This window comes from Corvus kubaryi, unplaced genomic scaffold, assembly GCF_017639235.1.
Source record: "Corvus kubaryi isolate FWS band 111438036 unplaced genomic scaffold, C.kubaryi_AGA036_p1.0 split1-37296, whole genome shotgun sequence".
NCBI lineage: Eukaryota > Metazoa > Chordata > Aves > Passeriformes > Corvidae > Corvus > Corvus kubaryi.
The window spans coordinates 16,818,876-16,834,871 of record NW_024582075.1 but is presented as its reverse complement, the minus strand read 5'-3'; the positions used below and the strand labels follow the sequence as shown (position 1 = coordinate 16,834,871).

The 15,996-nt window shown below is 37.3% G+C and overlaps 1 protein-coding gene across 1 annotated transcript in view; it reads right to left on the bottom strand.

Moving 5' to 3' along the window:
* Nucleotides 1-7,276: 7,276 nt before the first annotated feature.
* KIAA2026 (KIAA2026 ortholog) overlaps nt 7,277-15,996 on the bottom strand; it is a 53,229-nt gene continuing 44,509 nt past the window's right edge. Inside the window, exon 8 of the mRNA XM_042013156.1 lies at nt 7,277-15,450. Within this exon, the coding sequence (XP_041869090.1) occupies nt 11,840-15,450 (3,611 nt within the window). The 3' untranslated portion in view covers nt 7,277-11,839. The remainder of the gene's footprint in view (nt 15,451-15,996) is intronic.

Here is a 15,996-nt window from a genome sequence, read left to right as displayed (position 1 = left end):
AAAAGTGATGGCACCTTTGTTTTCATCTTCCTCATTTAGTCTCCCTTTCTTTAAAAAATTTTTAAAAACCCAAACCAACTATTCCTTAGAATGTGAGGTACAAGAATCTGAAACAAAATGAACCAAACCATTTGACTACATGTCTTCTTACAGACTGTTTTCTTCACCAGCAGTTTTAAAATTAACTTCCAAAAAGCGACTGTTTTACAACACACGTTTACCTCACATCACTTGTTTATGTACCTGTAATTAAAAATTCCTTACAAAAAAAAAAAGATCAGTCTAGGCAATCTAGGAGTTTCTGCTTGGAGTTCATATTATTTCATACCTGTGAATGGGTATAATGACATCACCTTTAGCTCCTTGTGGCAGACATGTGAGAGAGCAAAAGAACTTTGTAAATACAAAGCTTTACATGTAATTTCTTTCTAATATGATGAAACTATATAAGAAAATGCATGAAAACCATGTTTCTTGAAGAATACAGAAGACAGCAGACTCCAAGATGTTAATTTTCCCAGCTTGCCAGAACACTAGCAGTAATTAAAAACAATGAATTTTGATATGCATAAATTGGCTACATACATTTTGTAGTTATTGTTTATTTAGCTTTTTTGTTACTGCTTGCTTGCCAGATTATTACTTAGTATTATATGCAGATCAACAAATTTATAAACAAGGCATGGTATCTCACAGCAGGAGGCAGCTAAAACTATTCAACACTCATTAGAATCAAAAGTAGTTACAGAAGAAAACTGATTTCATAAAGTAATGATTAAGTATTAGTAAAGAATCTAGTTCTTTGTCATCAATTACACAAATACAAACACCTTAAAACAAAAAAAGTTTTAAACACAAGGCACGTTTACTTGCCTAACAAACTCCATCCATGTTGATAAATAACAAGACATAGCTTTTTTTAAATGTTTCTTTTGTAGTAAGAATGGTTATATAGATTAGTAAAATTGTTGGAAGGTAATAAATATCAGTAATTCCTGTGAAAGGTTATAATCTATCCAAAAATTTTCATAAATTTAGTTGATATATTTATTTAGAAACTTAAGAGATACGCTTTGACTTAAAAAGCTGTCTTACCTGTGTCATTTCTGCCTGTCAGGAAAAAGACTATGGAATTATTTAGCAACAGGAAGAAGAATACACAGGAAAATATTAAAAATGCCAGCTTATAGCTAGTAAGCACTAGAGATGCAGAACACAACGGCTGATTAATCTTTTTGCAGGACTGGTAAGCTAAAGCTTGGGGCTGATATCTTAAGCAACTCAGTGCTCTGCATTTCTCTACTCTAGGGCAGCATTCCTTCAAAAAACTGTATAGTGCTACAGTGGAATAGAACTGACATACGCATTCATGTCTGAGAAAAGAATTTATTAAAAAATTAATAGAGATTATTTACTATAAAGTAATAAAGTGCTTAGAGTTCAAAAAGCTTCACTTAATTGCACACATTTTTAGTAGTGTCAGAATTAAATATATTACAAGCTGTTGTAAAAGCTCACGAGGAAGTTAACATTGATGAAGTAGGAATATTAATTTCTTTGTGGAACTATGTAAGGCCAAATTGTTAGAACTCGTCAGCAGCCACAGCTAGAGCAATTAAACTTTAACGTGAATTTATAGATACTCAAAGGATAGATAAGCCCTCTTGGAAATCTACCCTTAGTTTTCAGAAAGTACTCTCCTTTCTTCTCCCCGTGAAAGCACTATTTTTGCTTTATAGACACAGTTAGACAGTGGTCTCAGATTTAAGTGTGTTAAAATAAGAGCATGAAATAGAGCTACACAGAGCACTCTATTAAATAGGTGTGTAAACGTCATCACTCATGCTGACCATCACTCTAAATTCCGTTTTTCAAATCTGGCTCTATACCCACTGATGGTACACTGCAGAGTCTCATTGCTGACTCCTTAAAAAAATACTGATACAAGACAGATCAGACCTTGAAAACAAGAGACCTGTAACTGTCAAAGCTGCATGCTGCAAGAACTGGTACTTTTGTATTACATTCAATAACACTGCACTTTACCAAAGACTAGTTAAAACATTCCACGACATCTGTTCCTTTAAAGAGAAATGCATAGAAATGTCTCAACTACCATACATGGAGAACATCGTATAGGGCGTTCAACCCCCTTGGAAGTCTTTCAGATTAGACAGTTGCATGACCCCAGAGTAGCAACTGGTCACCAAAATTTAGATTCATAATTTCTTTAGTTTGGTCATGTATGTAACAGGGAGGATGTAAAAATCACAGACCTTCTACTCCTCTGGTTTTTACCCTCTTTGCAATCAGGCTGCAATCAGATGCCTTGTATTACAACCATAATTCTGAACAAACATGGTATTTGTGCTTCATTTTCTTCCATCAAAAAAACCTAACAAAGAAATTCATGTGTAATTTGAGTTTTTCCCCATGATGCTGATGAAGAGGTGCCTGGTCATAGCTGGAGAATGAAGCTCTGCTTGCTGCTCATCTGCACCATCAGAGCAGCAGATGCACAGTTATTAAAGCTTACCCACACAAGAGGATCTTAGGAACTTCTCCATAGCTATGCATGCAACCCTTACATAGATGCAATTAATACGGCAAAAACAGACCCCTTGCTAAAATAGTGCGCTTTGGTCTGATCAGTAAATGAGAATGGCAACAGGAGTTACATTGTCTGCGTTTGGATTCCTGGTAAGATCCTGCTGGATCACCTACTTTCTAATGCAGCTACAAGCCTCAATGTAGTCTTTAAAGATTCTAGAATATTGGTCAGCCATCCCAGCCATTGAACAAAGGTAAAATGCAGCAGGTCCTGATGAGTTCAATCTTCCTGGCTTTCTGCATCATGCAGCAAAACACTCGCTGAGCCAAGAGCCAAAAGGTATATTCTACACATGTCAGAGAAATATGCTGAAAGAAAGAACCACAAACTTCCCATAGGAAGCACTTGCTTTTTTAGAGTCTCACTAGTCCAGTGTTACGTGACTGGCATTTGCATCTGGTTGGTAGGACAATCCAGTGACATTGACCTCAGCAATCTCTTTTGGCTTAACTCCTGCTAGAGCTGGGGATGTATGTATATTATCCTGGCCCTAAGAACTGTATTAGTATTAGCCATATTCCTTGTAATTTTCCAGTGACATATTTTGATTCATGTTTATGTCTAATATTGGTAAAATATCCATTACTTTGTTAGTGTTATGTCAATGTACTCACATGACATAAGAGTATATTTTTTTTGCCTTTAAAAGCAAACTTCTTTTTACTTCTTATGTAAAGGAAAACGTTAATGAGTTTCTCGGTCTTTGGAGAAGTAGCATTTATTCACTTGTACTTTTCTGCTGACTGCATATTGAACTGTGCAACAAGGTTGAAAGGTTGTTGTGTGTTCACGGCATTTCATTAAACATATTTTACTGCCTGTTAGAGCTAAAAAGTGCTTGAAAATTTCCAGTGTTGTCTCTTGTACACACATCTGCACTGAACTTTATATGCAGTAATAAAGGTAAACTAGCAGCAGTATAAATTTTAAAAAGCTATCTACAGCTATTATCTACACGTCCCATACGTGATGCCAGCTAAAATCCAGCACTTGTGCACTTTTTGGAATTGACACTCCATATTTTGCATCCTTAGAGAACCTCCAATTTTCACTTTACTTCCTTTCCCCAAAAAGTCTTTGGTTCAAAGGCAGCAGCCTTAGATTTCTAATGAACAGAATGAACTATTGCTTCCCTTGCTGTCAAAATCTAGCTCTTCTAGATGTTATGTCCACGTAGACTCTACTCTTGTGCCAGTACAGAAGACTACATTTTTGGGGGTAGTAGTGTTCCTAACTGCCTTGTGCTCGAAGCAATATGAAAGAGAAAGGCTTATTATCCATCTCATCCTTGTCCACCATGAACCATCTCTCAAATCACACTGGATCACATCTCTCACACTGGAACAGATTGCCCAGAGAGGCTGTGGAGTCTCCCTCAGTGAAAATATTCAAGAACCATCTGGAGCAATCCTATGCAATGTGCTCTGGGATAATCCTGGTCGAGCAGAGAGATTGGACCAGGTGACCTGCTGTGGTCCCTGCCAACCTGACCCATTCTCTAATTCTGTGATTTTATTACATTTATTCATCAAAAAAAGAACCAGACTGCTGGGCCCTATTTAACTAGAGAAAAAAGGGCAGAATGTATAATCCCTTGTGGCAACACTATGGACATTAAATGCCACAAACACTATTGACATTAAATGTCACAGTTATTGCCTCCTCTTGTTGCCCCAGAAAGCTCTTCGCATGGGATAGCTGCAAACTCCAGTCTTGGTGGATTCACATGGATGAAAATCTGAACAATGCTTGAACAGCACATGTGTCTTCACAATTCCAAACCATTTTAGTATAGCCCCAATTACATGTTGGACCACATGCTTTACTTGCTCCTTTCCTGAGAGATACACCACAAGAACTCAAATCAGTACAAAACAAAGAGTGATGGCCTAATATAAATACTTCAGTCTTTCAATACTAATGTTGTAAAGTCTTTTCAACTCCATTAGCTTCCATCTCTGGAGGGGAGAAACAGAATTCTCTGCTGCATGTTTGCTGTGTTCTCTGCTTACACAGAAAAGCAAGCTTCCCTCTTCACACTTCTTTTTTTCATTTACCTTACCATTAGCTGCATTCTTGTAGCTATAAGGGGAAAGATCTGACTCATTTTTGTTGAAATAATTTTCTTAAGAAAAGGGTGTAATCTTCCAAGTTCTATCAAGTTGTCCTTTCTCACTTACCTTGGCAAAAGTAATTGATTTCTGTTTCTCCATAGCACCACATACACCTCAAGTAACTCATTGCTCCTGACACTCTGGAGCAAAAGAGTGGCCCTTTTTAGACACTGTTCAGTGCTAGGTTTGATTCTATAGTTGTTTGCAGGAGGAATTTTAGGATTGTCATCTGGTAGCCATACTCAAAAAAACCTTAGAACTGCTTCAGAATTTGCATTACAACAATGAAATCATATGGTAAGTGTGAATATTCCCTGACATTAATCTCCTGTAGAGAAATCCTTGCAAGGATTAAAAGGTGTCAGATGTCTGTCTTGAAATAAATTACTCCAATTTCTGTATCTCCAGGAAACTCAACCTGAATGGTTTTGGTATTGATACAGATTTAAGAAGACTGTTTTTCTTACATTTGTAATTCCCAGGATATGCAGCCCACATGACCTTCACTTACTGGATTTTGGCCCCAACAACAATTTTGATCAACTCCTCATTCCAAACTTCTGCTGTTTAACAGGATTCATGCACCTCTCCTACCACTTCTTATAAATGGAGAAGCAGTTTTATGCTTTTATATCACTGTTTTTCTGCTCTGATTCTCTGAATCACTGCTCACCTTTTTCCAGTACCTCTTTCTTTGGCTGCAAAATTGGCCCTTTCATGTCACAGACAAGCTCAGGCTGAATTCACACAATTCTCCTGGAATTACTGTTGGAGGCTGTGTATACATACTGGGAAAATTAACTCATACTTTCCACTAAGCATTCTCTACTGGCCACTACAGTGAGTGAAACGCCCAGCCCAAGGTGCAGCTCATACAAGGACAGAACTGCTGCACCAGTCATATCACTTGCATTTCATGTGCCTAAGTAAGAAACTCACTTTCAGACATGGGCTCTCTTTTAACAAAATGTTTTGGTTTTCCATCAGTTTCTTAGGCCATGGCAGGAGGCAAATATTTCAGACAGGCCTCTGCCACTTTTTGTTCTTCTAAGTTCACATTGCAAAAAGCATTCTACTGGCAAGAAAAATATTTTGAAGGCATAACATGTAGTTGAACTGTAGAATACTGTCCAGACAAGCCTCAATCATGCTACTGTAACTTTAGTATTGGTGTGTTGCTAATATGAGTTGACAAGGTTTTTTAAAATAGACAAACCAATTCCTCCTTCCCAGTAGCTAAAACTGATTATAATACTCAAAATACCTGCTTTTTATATTGTGTAAATGGAATCCACCATGATTATTTATTATAAGGAAGACACCCTGTGGCTACATAGTAGTACCCAGTCACTAATCCCTCTCTGTTATTCAATGTCACTGCTGCATGAAATTTTTAAAAAGAGTGAAAAATGATTTTACAAATAACAGCATGTTACATGGACAGATTTCAATGTATATGCTGGTACCAGATGCCAATGACCTACTGACAGCCAAAATAGTCTGATTTTATAGTTGTTTATTACGAGATGGAATCAATATGAACAACTAATTAAAGAAGTATATTGTCTTCTTTTCATGGTATCGGCATTGACAAGCAAAGCTCTAAAGCCTGAAGACAATCACAAAAATCACAGTTGCTTCTTTACTATCTTGCTTCCTTTTGCTATTTAATTTTTATAAATGCTATTTGTCAATGCTCCTCACATTCTTGAAAATAATTGCATTTTCCAAATATTTTCTTCATTGTTAGAAGTCGGAATAGGGGAAAATAAAGCAGTAATCTAGGTATCTAACCTTTAGTTATGGATGGGATGCTGGAAGGAGTCGGGACCAAGGATTCTATTCCCAGTTCCTTCATGTTGCTATGAGAACTCAAAACTTCATTGTCTTCATCTGTAAAAAGTGGGAAATCATATTTATGCACTGTTTAATAGACCTTCTGTGTAGCAAATATAATTTCAAGAAATATTATAAGCAATTAATTACATTTTCTTTGCATTACTTTTACATACCATTTTCATTTAATGTGTTTAGTTCAGCTGAGATTTTAATAAAAGATACTGTAAAGAACACCAACTTTCTGAAGAACTTCTGAACCAGTCACATATGAAACAATGAAGCTTCCCGGTTTCCAAGTTTATGCAAGACATTCAGGTGCGATTACTGACCAGACAGTTCAGTATTTTGAGAAAAGAAGAGAATACATAGAGATTTATCAAGATCTTAAAGTCTGCTTTTATGCCATTATAGTTTCAAGGAAAATTTTTTAAAATAACATTGCTCTGTGTCACATTTACAAAGTGGCTTCTTCAACAACTAAAAAATCTTTACGTGGATGCCAATCTGTATAAAATGACCATATACAGACTTTATCTTGTATCCTATGCACAAAAATAATGAGATTTGAAAAGCATCATGTTGAAAATCATTATAGCAGTTTGTCCTTTTACATCTTCAAGAGAGCTAAACCAAGCAAAAATAGGAATAGAGAGTGCCAGACTTGCAGTCAGCAATAATCTGGTTTAAAGATCATGCCTTTAGAGCTACAATATTCTACAAGTGGTATAGTTTTATTGGATGAGTTGGGTTGACACTGATGCGAAGTTGGTTTACAATTTATATTTCTACAAAAATGTTAGTAAGAGGCTAAATAATAGTCAGAAACCAACCCACAAACATTGAAATAATTATTATGAAAGAAAAGTCATCAACACACTGCTGAATAGCTCATAGGGCTTTTAGAACATGCACTCTTCTGATACCACATCTCAAGGATATAGTGAAATTGAAAAGGTACACACAGCAATGACAGCAACTGATTACTTCCATAAAATAAATAATTGAATTCACAATTTCTCTTTATTCTAAAAAAGAGACAACCAACATGGCAAAGGTCTACATAGGCCACATGGAAAAATAACAAAGAGCAAAGGTTTATTGTATCTTACAATATAAATATTATTTGCATCAAACGAAACTAGCAGGTACCAGGTTTGGAAACCAAAAAGGAGATTTATTTACGAACTCTTTACCACCGGATGCTGTGAATGGTAATAGTTTGTTTACATGCTTCCATGAATTCTTGAAAGGATTGGTATATTTCATCAAGAGAAATACACTGAAAGCTATTAAATTGAAAAAAATCACAGCTGTGTGAGGAAGACTCTGGCTTAGTGGATACTAAAAGACTATTCAGGCCTGTTATTGTGTTCTTTTGGAATGCTGTTCCTGAGTGCTTCAAGAGACTAGGTGATGCTGGGATAGATAGCCATAATAAGCAGATAGACAGACCTTCAGTCTGATGCAGTATTATTAATCTTATTTTTCTTATTATTTGAGTCAGTAAACTCATTTGAGGTGCAGCTTACAGGGAGCAGTCTACATGAGTTTAAGTCTTTGTGAGCAGCTCTGGCCATTCTATTTAAAAGAAACAGTCCTTAACAAATGCAACAAATATTCATGCTTTAAGAAAAATAATTTACTTTAAAATTCATTTGGGCTATTAAAATTCTGCACTACAACAAAGTATAAGCAAAACCAACTGTGAACCACACACACTGTGGAAGCTATGGACACCCTTCAAATACTAGTTTTTAGTAATTTTCTGACCTACTCCAATGGACTAATTCTCTTCACTCACTTACCAGGAGAATTTTTGCTTCCCTTTTTGCATTGAACCCTTTGCTATGTCGCATAGTGAAATCAGCACAGGTTTGAATGACTTGATAGTAACACACTTGGCTTGAACAGATACTTCTATGACCCCTAAGACTTGTGAAATTTAATTGCTTCTAGTGTGGCAGAATCCCTATGAGAAAATGGCAGCACACATGGGGGTTTGAACTGTGAAGCAATATTAGTGTCGTTTTCTACTCATAACAAAGCAAAACTATTGTGCAGAACATGTCCATTCAGGTAAATGAAAGGATGTAATTCAAAATATTCAAAGTCATTATTAAACCTATAATTTTGAATGTAATATAGTGTATGAATACTTGTATACAATATCTGAGGGTGTCTAAAAAGAAGGCATTTTACAAGCTCTGAAAAGCTGAACATGTTTTCTTAAAAGGCTGATTTATATATCTATGTCTATATGTTTCATTAAATGTCTTTTTAACTTCAAGTCAAGATGCAGGCAGTTCTGCTTTTTTATTGTGTCTGTGAATATAATCTACTTTTTTACACTTCTTTTTGTGCTACTGGTAGCACTACACATTTGCTAGAGAGCAAAAGGTACATAGCAAATTGTCAGTGGGTATTCACGTTCATCTGAAAAAAAAGCCTTACCTCTGTCTGACATTCATACTATCAGAGAAGAGTATTGGGAATAGGAATTTTATTCACAAAAATTACTAAAATTTGGTTCTACATAATGAATGTTGCAAGCCCATTACATAGTAGTCTGAAGACTTTCTCCAATAGGATTTGGAATTCAAACACATCCAGCAGAGAATAAAAATCCATGAAAACTCTAATCAAACGGAATCAAACTATTCATGTTGTAAAGTTTATGTCTGCCAAATTATAAAATATTTATGAAAATCAGAAAATACTATAATATTAATTCAGAAAACTTCTTGGAAATCTATCGAGCAAGTTACTCGAGTCCTGAGTTCCTAAGTTCAGCTTTTCTAAGTTTTCTCTTTATTAGAACCAATTATAGCATAAATCTTCCTACTACATTAGCACACAGAAAAATGCCACGCAAGAATTTTTTCTTCATCAAGAACAACTCCAATACTAGAACCAAGTCTCGAGTTTTCCAAACAATGTAGAGAACTCATGCTACAGTAAACATAAATTTTAAAAAAAATAGGAAAAACAACCACTGCAAGAAAAGAGAAAAATCCATAAAACCAAGTCCCAAGGTTCAACCAGTGAAATGGAAATAAGATGAGTTGCTGGTATATATGGTTTTAGAGTATGTAAAATGTCCATGAAGAAACTGCCATTCTCTGCCATCTCCCTCTGTTGGAAAAGTCACCTGCAGCATTCAACTGTAAAATGCAGTCAGACTTAAAAATCTGTAGTACTGTAAACTCTGGCAGGCAGACACCCTTACTACCAGGTGTCTTCAAAATCAGTTACAAAACACCTTTCACGAGAAGTAGGAAAAGCATAGCAGGTAGCTTTCTCTACATCTAAACAAACCTTCTCTCCTTCCAAAATTGACAGCTTCCATCTTTCCCAGCCCTGAGGTAAGATGGAGATTTCTGGTCCACAAAGATGCAATTTCCCAATGCAATTTTTTCAGTTAGTGCAAAAGGAAAGGTCCCTATGGAAGGCACAAGCCTTTCTTCCCCCCACTTTCCCAGAACTTTAGCTAAATACCTACCAGGTTACTTTTCAGAACAATTTAAAGGCAGCCGACACAGAGGAAGTAAGATGTGGTCCTGTTCTTCAGCCCAACATCTGAACTGCCAAACTGTGTACAGCAAAAAGGGAAGTAGAAAATTCAACAGGATGAGGAGCAAAGGTTGAAGTTTCATCTTTATGAAATTCAGTCTAAGAACACTACTAAATACAGATAAATAAGCTTTTATCCCCTTTGAAGTCATAGCTATTTAGAAGGCAACTATCATTCATAAGCTCTTCTGAAATCTTCCCTTCTAGTTTCTAAAAAAACCCCAAACCAACAAACTCCACAGAAAAATTCAACACATACGAAGACGGCAATTCTAAAATCATCATCTTCCATAAGATGGGCACCCTTTTTCTGTATGCAAAGCCACAAAAGATATCAAAAATCTTATCTCCATGAGCACTGCAGCAGGCAGCTGTGAACTCAGCAGATCTGCAGAAAATAACCCAAAGGCTTTATCAGATCAAATGCTGAAATCTAAGCCAATAAATACTGAATACACTGTACAAAAAGGGAAGGTTTATGCAATGTGTGATTTATCCCCATTCAAAGTATTAATAAAGCTTCTTTTAATCTCATGTGATGTTTTAGCACTCTCCTTCCAGATAGACCACTTACAAGCTAAAGAAAAAATACAGATCTAGAAAGCATGACCAATGAAAAAAATGGGTAGTTTGTTATGGCTAGATGGAAGATGAGTGAGTGACCTTGTTACAGTTACCAGATATGTGGAAATGCATACAAGGCTGTAAAACAGAGAACAATGAATTGTTCAACAGATCTTTGAGCTTTAAGACAAAGCATGGCAGTCAGTGTGACTTAGACTGGTGTTTAGGAAGCCATTGTAGCCTTACCACTTCACTGGAGTTATTCAGGCAACATAACCAAATCATTAAGAATGGATGAAGTATGGGTTATCCTGCCCTATATCATGAGGAACAATAAGGAGGCCTTCCTTCCAAATCCTGTCAAATCACGTGAAATGTAAAATCAGAGAAGAACAGAAGAGATTAAATAATTTCATTCTACCATACACCAAAGAAGGATGTATATATACACACACACACATATATATATATTTATGCATGTACATATGTATGTATGTATGTATTCTCCCACGGTGTAACAGATATACATATTTTTAACTACTGCCAACACAAAGCAGTACAGCAACTTGATTTATTACATGCAGATTCTTCTGCATTGTTGCTAAACAGTACACTGGTCCAATGTTACTAAAATACTTAAAAAACTATACATTATGTAAACAAAACTTAAATAAGACAGCATAGTTCTTTGTACATATTGTTTAGCTCAGGTTTTTAGGAGTTCAGGAATATGTACAATTCTATACTACTGATTGCATTTTTACAATGCATTTTTTTTTTTTTTAAAGAAACAAGTCAAAAATAAATTTGACAAATAAAAAGGAGATATATACCGTCATAAACACACTGGCAAACAGTCAACAATGTAAGATGGAACATGTGCAAAAGGCGAGATTTCACCAAACTGTTTAATGAATTCATTGGTCATTTCTTAGCCTTTTACTAGAGAACTCTCTGAAAACTTCTGACAAACTAAAATTTTTCTTTCTCCAAATCCCCACGTGTAAACAGGTAAGGACCGTAACCTTAGTAATATTGAGTAAATCAATGTTTAAAACATTGTAAGAAATTATTCAATAGTTACAACTTCCAAAGTTTGAAGAATGCCCCAGAATTTCAAAGTGGCTCATTTGCAGTAAATTCAGGATGCAGCTTTGTCAGGTTTATCAAGGCAAGATGACTGAGATGCAGGGAAGACAGTGGTAGGATTTCTGCTTGTGGAAACAACAACAGGAAGCAGTGATGAAGACAGGGAAGAAACTTTTGGTGATGGAGTATTTAGAGCATTCAGTATAGCTCCCTCTGGACTAACCAACAGTTTTTTGATAGAAGTGTCTGAGTGATACACTGAAGTGTTGCTTGGTAAATGAGAATTTGGAGGATGAACAGCAGAAACAGAAGATGTGGCAACATTAACAGGAGATTTTGTCGCTGAAGATACAGACAGAGTTACCGCAGACAGTGGAGTACATGATCCAGCTGGAGTACTAAATATCTGGGGTGTTGCATGTACAATGGGTAAAGCATCTGAAGCTCCAAAACAGTTCACAATTTTTGTAGAGCTTTTCAAAGGATGTTTTGGTATCTGCCAACTTAATGAATGACTTGGTGCTAGGACAATTTTCGAGGTTATTGTATTAACAGTTGGTACACCTTGAGGCTCTTGACCATGGTTAATTGTTAAAGGAGTCTGTTTTGTATTACAGGAGAGAAGAAGAACATGGCTGCCAGCTCCAAGGCCTTGCAGCGGAACAACAAAACGAGTACCATTAATCACTATCTGAGTTCCAGGTGCCAAAGGCACACAGGTGTTTATGACTATTTTCTGTTGAATGGAAGGTTCACTCAACTGACCTCCTGTTTTGCTTGTTACAGGTGGTGAAGCATCAGATATCTGAATGGTAGACGCACAAGTGTAAGCATGACTTTGTTTCTCTGTACTGGGAGGCACCTGCTGGCAGTTTAGGGCAGAAAAATTGGGAAAACTAATGACTTCACCTGTATTGGGTGATGGAGGGGGCAACACACCCTGAGATTTGTGAATACCTGAATGACTTGACACAGCAGTTGAAATTCCTGATGACTGAAACTGAACCAGCGTGGGCAACTGGCTTTTTGGTACTGGAAGAGGAGCTGGAACTGCTGCCAACTGAGGAACTGTATGCAACATCTTGTGGGGGGTGGCTGCAGATCCAGGCAAGCTAATGACTGGAAATTGCAGAGCAGATGCTAAATTTTGAGGAGATGCTGCTGGCTGTGTTGAAATCAGCACAGATGAAGCAAGATGTCCTGTTTTCACAGTGGATATACCCACAGTATTTCCAATATTTGATGTACAAAGTCGATTACCCAGAACTGGCCTTATTCTTGAGGGATCATTGCCACCAATCAAGACAGTAGGCTGTGTCCCAGAGGAAGTCCCACTTGATGTTACTGAAACAGATTCTACGTGTGCACTTGATGTTGTTATTGTAAAGGCATTTTTGGCTTTTGTTGCAACACAAACAGATTCATTAGCTGACAGAGTAAAACTTGGAACAGGAACCACAGTACTATTTGTCAAGGATGGGGCCAAGGCTGTGCTCTTTTTGTCTTCTCCTTTAGAAATGCCAGAGTGCAATATATTAACTGGTAGGCCCTCCTGTGCACTGCCTTTAGTATTTACAATGGTCTGACCTATATTTAGTCCAATTTTCACATCTTTTACTTGAGCAGTAGTTGGTGTTGAATTAATTTTTATCGGTGCTCCTACTGTAGATGGGATCAAAACCAACTGTGGTTGCTCTGCGGCATTAACAAAGTTTTTGGTTAGGGAAGAAGGAAGGTTCTGTTTCAATGTCTCTGCAGGTAGACTGGTGGTTAATGGGCCATTGGCAATTTGTGTGTTAATGAAAACCAGCTTCTGAGCATTAACAGCAGTGGATGCTGGAGAGGGTATAATACTGTCCCCCGATGCCCTAGAGGGAGATAAAATTGGTGGATTTGTGATTAATGTAAATTTCTGGACTGGAGTACCACTGATTAAATCTCCATTTGTTGCGGAATCAGACTCAGATTGTGTAACAGATTTTGTTTTGGTTTTAGTATCCTCTTGATGCTGCACAGAAGAATTTGGAGTTTTGATATTATTACTTTGTCCAGTGCTAGTCACACTAACAGGACTGTGTGGAGTCACAGACACCAAATTGCTAGCTAATGAAATGGAGGATAAAGGAGAAGACATATGGCAGGAGTTCTCTCTTACTTGACACAAAGAATCCCGAACAGCTGGCTGCTGTAGTGTGAATTTGGTACTTTTCTCCATTGTCTGGGTAGTATCAGCAGGGAAAACTCTAACATTAACAGAAGAAGCTGTTGAGGGGGCAAATCCAGAAGGAGATGATTGTCCAATATGTGGGAGACCAGATGTGGCTGTTGCTACAGATGGAAGACTGGAGCATGGTACCGCTGTGGTTTTTGGCACAAGAAAGGCCTGAAGCTGAGATGCGTAAGTGAAAACTGAACTAGGACATAAACTACTAGGTGAAATCTGATCTGGGTTTGTTTGCACTTTAACAATTCCGGTGTTTCCACCTCGTGTTGTGACCAGAATAGATTGTGATTCTCTTACACACACTGTCTTCAGCTCTTGCTTAGTTTCAAGGGATTCAGTTTGCTGCTGTGATGCAAGACTATGAGAGGCAGAATCAGTGTTTGTAGATGCACTTAATGCTGTTGCTGGTGTCAATGATTGGCTAGCTGTGGAAAGAGTAGGTGAAGCCAAAGACACAGGCAATGTAGCAGTTGAAACTGTAGTCTTGACTTTGTCACTTTCAGTTCGGCTTACCTTAATTGTTGACGATAATAAGTTATCTGCTGAAGTTACATCAGGCAATGGTTGTGTAGTGTTCATGGGACCAGTCACTTGTGATGAGTGGGTAGTATTCATGTTAAAAATTGTAGTGGGTGACTGAGTGGCATTTGCAGGGCCTGTTACCAGAACAGGTGTTAAAGAAACACTGACATTTGACATTTTTGGTAAAGATGTACAGTGCATCTCAAATGATTTTTGTTGTAGTGACTGAATGTCCTTGGACACAATTTTTTCTTCCTTCTCCTGAAGAAGAAAATTCTTAGGTAAAATAAGAACTTGTTGCATGACTTTTTCTCCAGTTTTAGGGTCAATCATAGCTTGCATTTGAATTTTCGCTGAGCTGTTGGGAACATCTATTGGTACACAGTGGCCATTTGGCATTTTGTATACCATTTGTAAAGGAGTCTTAGAACTGGCCTGGCAGGGCAATGCTGGTTTGATCAGTGATGATTCCAAAGGTGGTAAAACTGACTTTTCAGAAGAAGATACGTTCATGCCTGCAGGAGGCAACAGTTGATTTGTTAAGGTCACTTTGTTCCCAGTATTCTTGGCAAGCAAGGCCTGGATGGGTTTGGTCCCTTTTGGAAAGTTTGATACTGATGTTGCAGGATCTGTCAAGGAAAGCAACTCTAGAGTTGACCCTTCAAATTGTTTCAGCTCAGTCACGCAATCTGACTGCAGGCTACTTTCTGCACTCTGGACCACAGCCTCATTAGTGTTCAGTTTAGCTTTCTTCCTTGGTGAAAGCTCATTAGTGCTTTGATCAAGACAACTATTTTGCTTGAACTGTCGTTTAATGCATTTGGGCAGTGTCTTCTGTATTTCTTTAGAAGCTGATTCTTTTTTCAAAATTCTGTTTTTTCCTGAAGGTAAATTCATCTCTATTAGTTTCGTTTCATCTGCAAGGATATTAAAACACAAACACTGTTTTACATGTTTGCAACTGATACCCCTATAAAATAGTTTTACAGTGTCTCGCTAAAGGCAATACACTAGTTTGCAAGAATAAAGGTATGTGGAAGGAAATGTCTGATTTTTTAAGGGCATCTGGTCAAGGACCTTTGCAATACATAAACGGGGTAATAAAGAAAGGAGGAAGTAATAAACAAGAATATACACAGATTGAAACCTGACCAGCAATGGGAGACAGTGAGGAAAACCAAATCTGGTCATTCACATTAATTGATAATAGTATGTGAGAGCATGAGAATGTATATTACAGCAAGGTACTCTGGAGGGGAAAAAGGGAAAAGCCAGGAAAAAATACACAGAGACACAGATCTAACCAAACAAAAATGGAGACAGTGTCAAGAAACAACTTCATCAATCACACCAACTGACTGGCTATCAGGAAAGGCCTCTTGCAGGAAGATCAACTTTTTGAACCTAATATGATTATAAACCAAGGGAGATCCTGGCGACAAGGCCAGGAAGGGTGAGGAAAT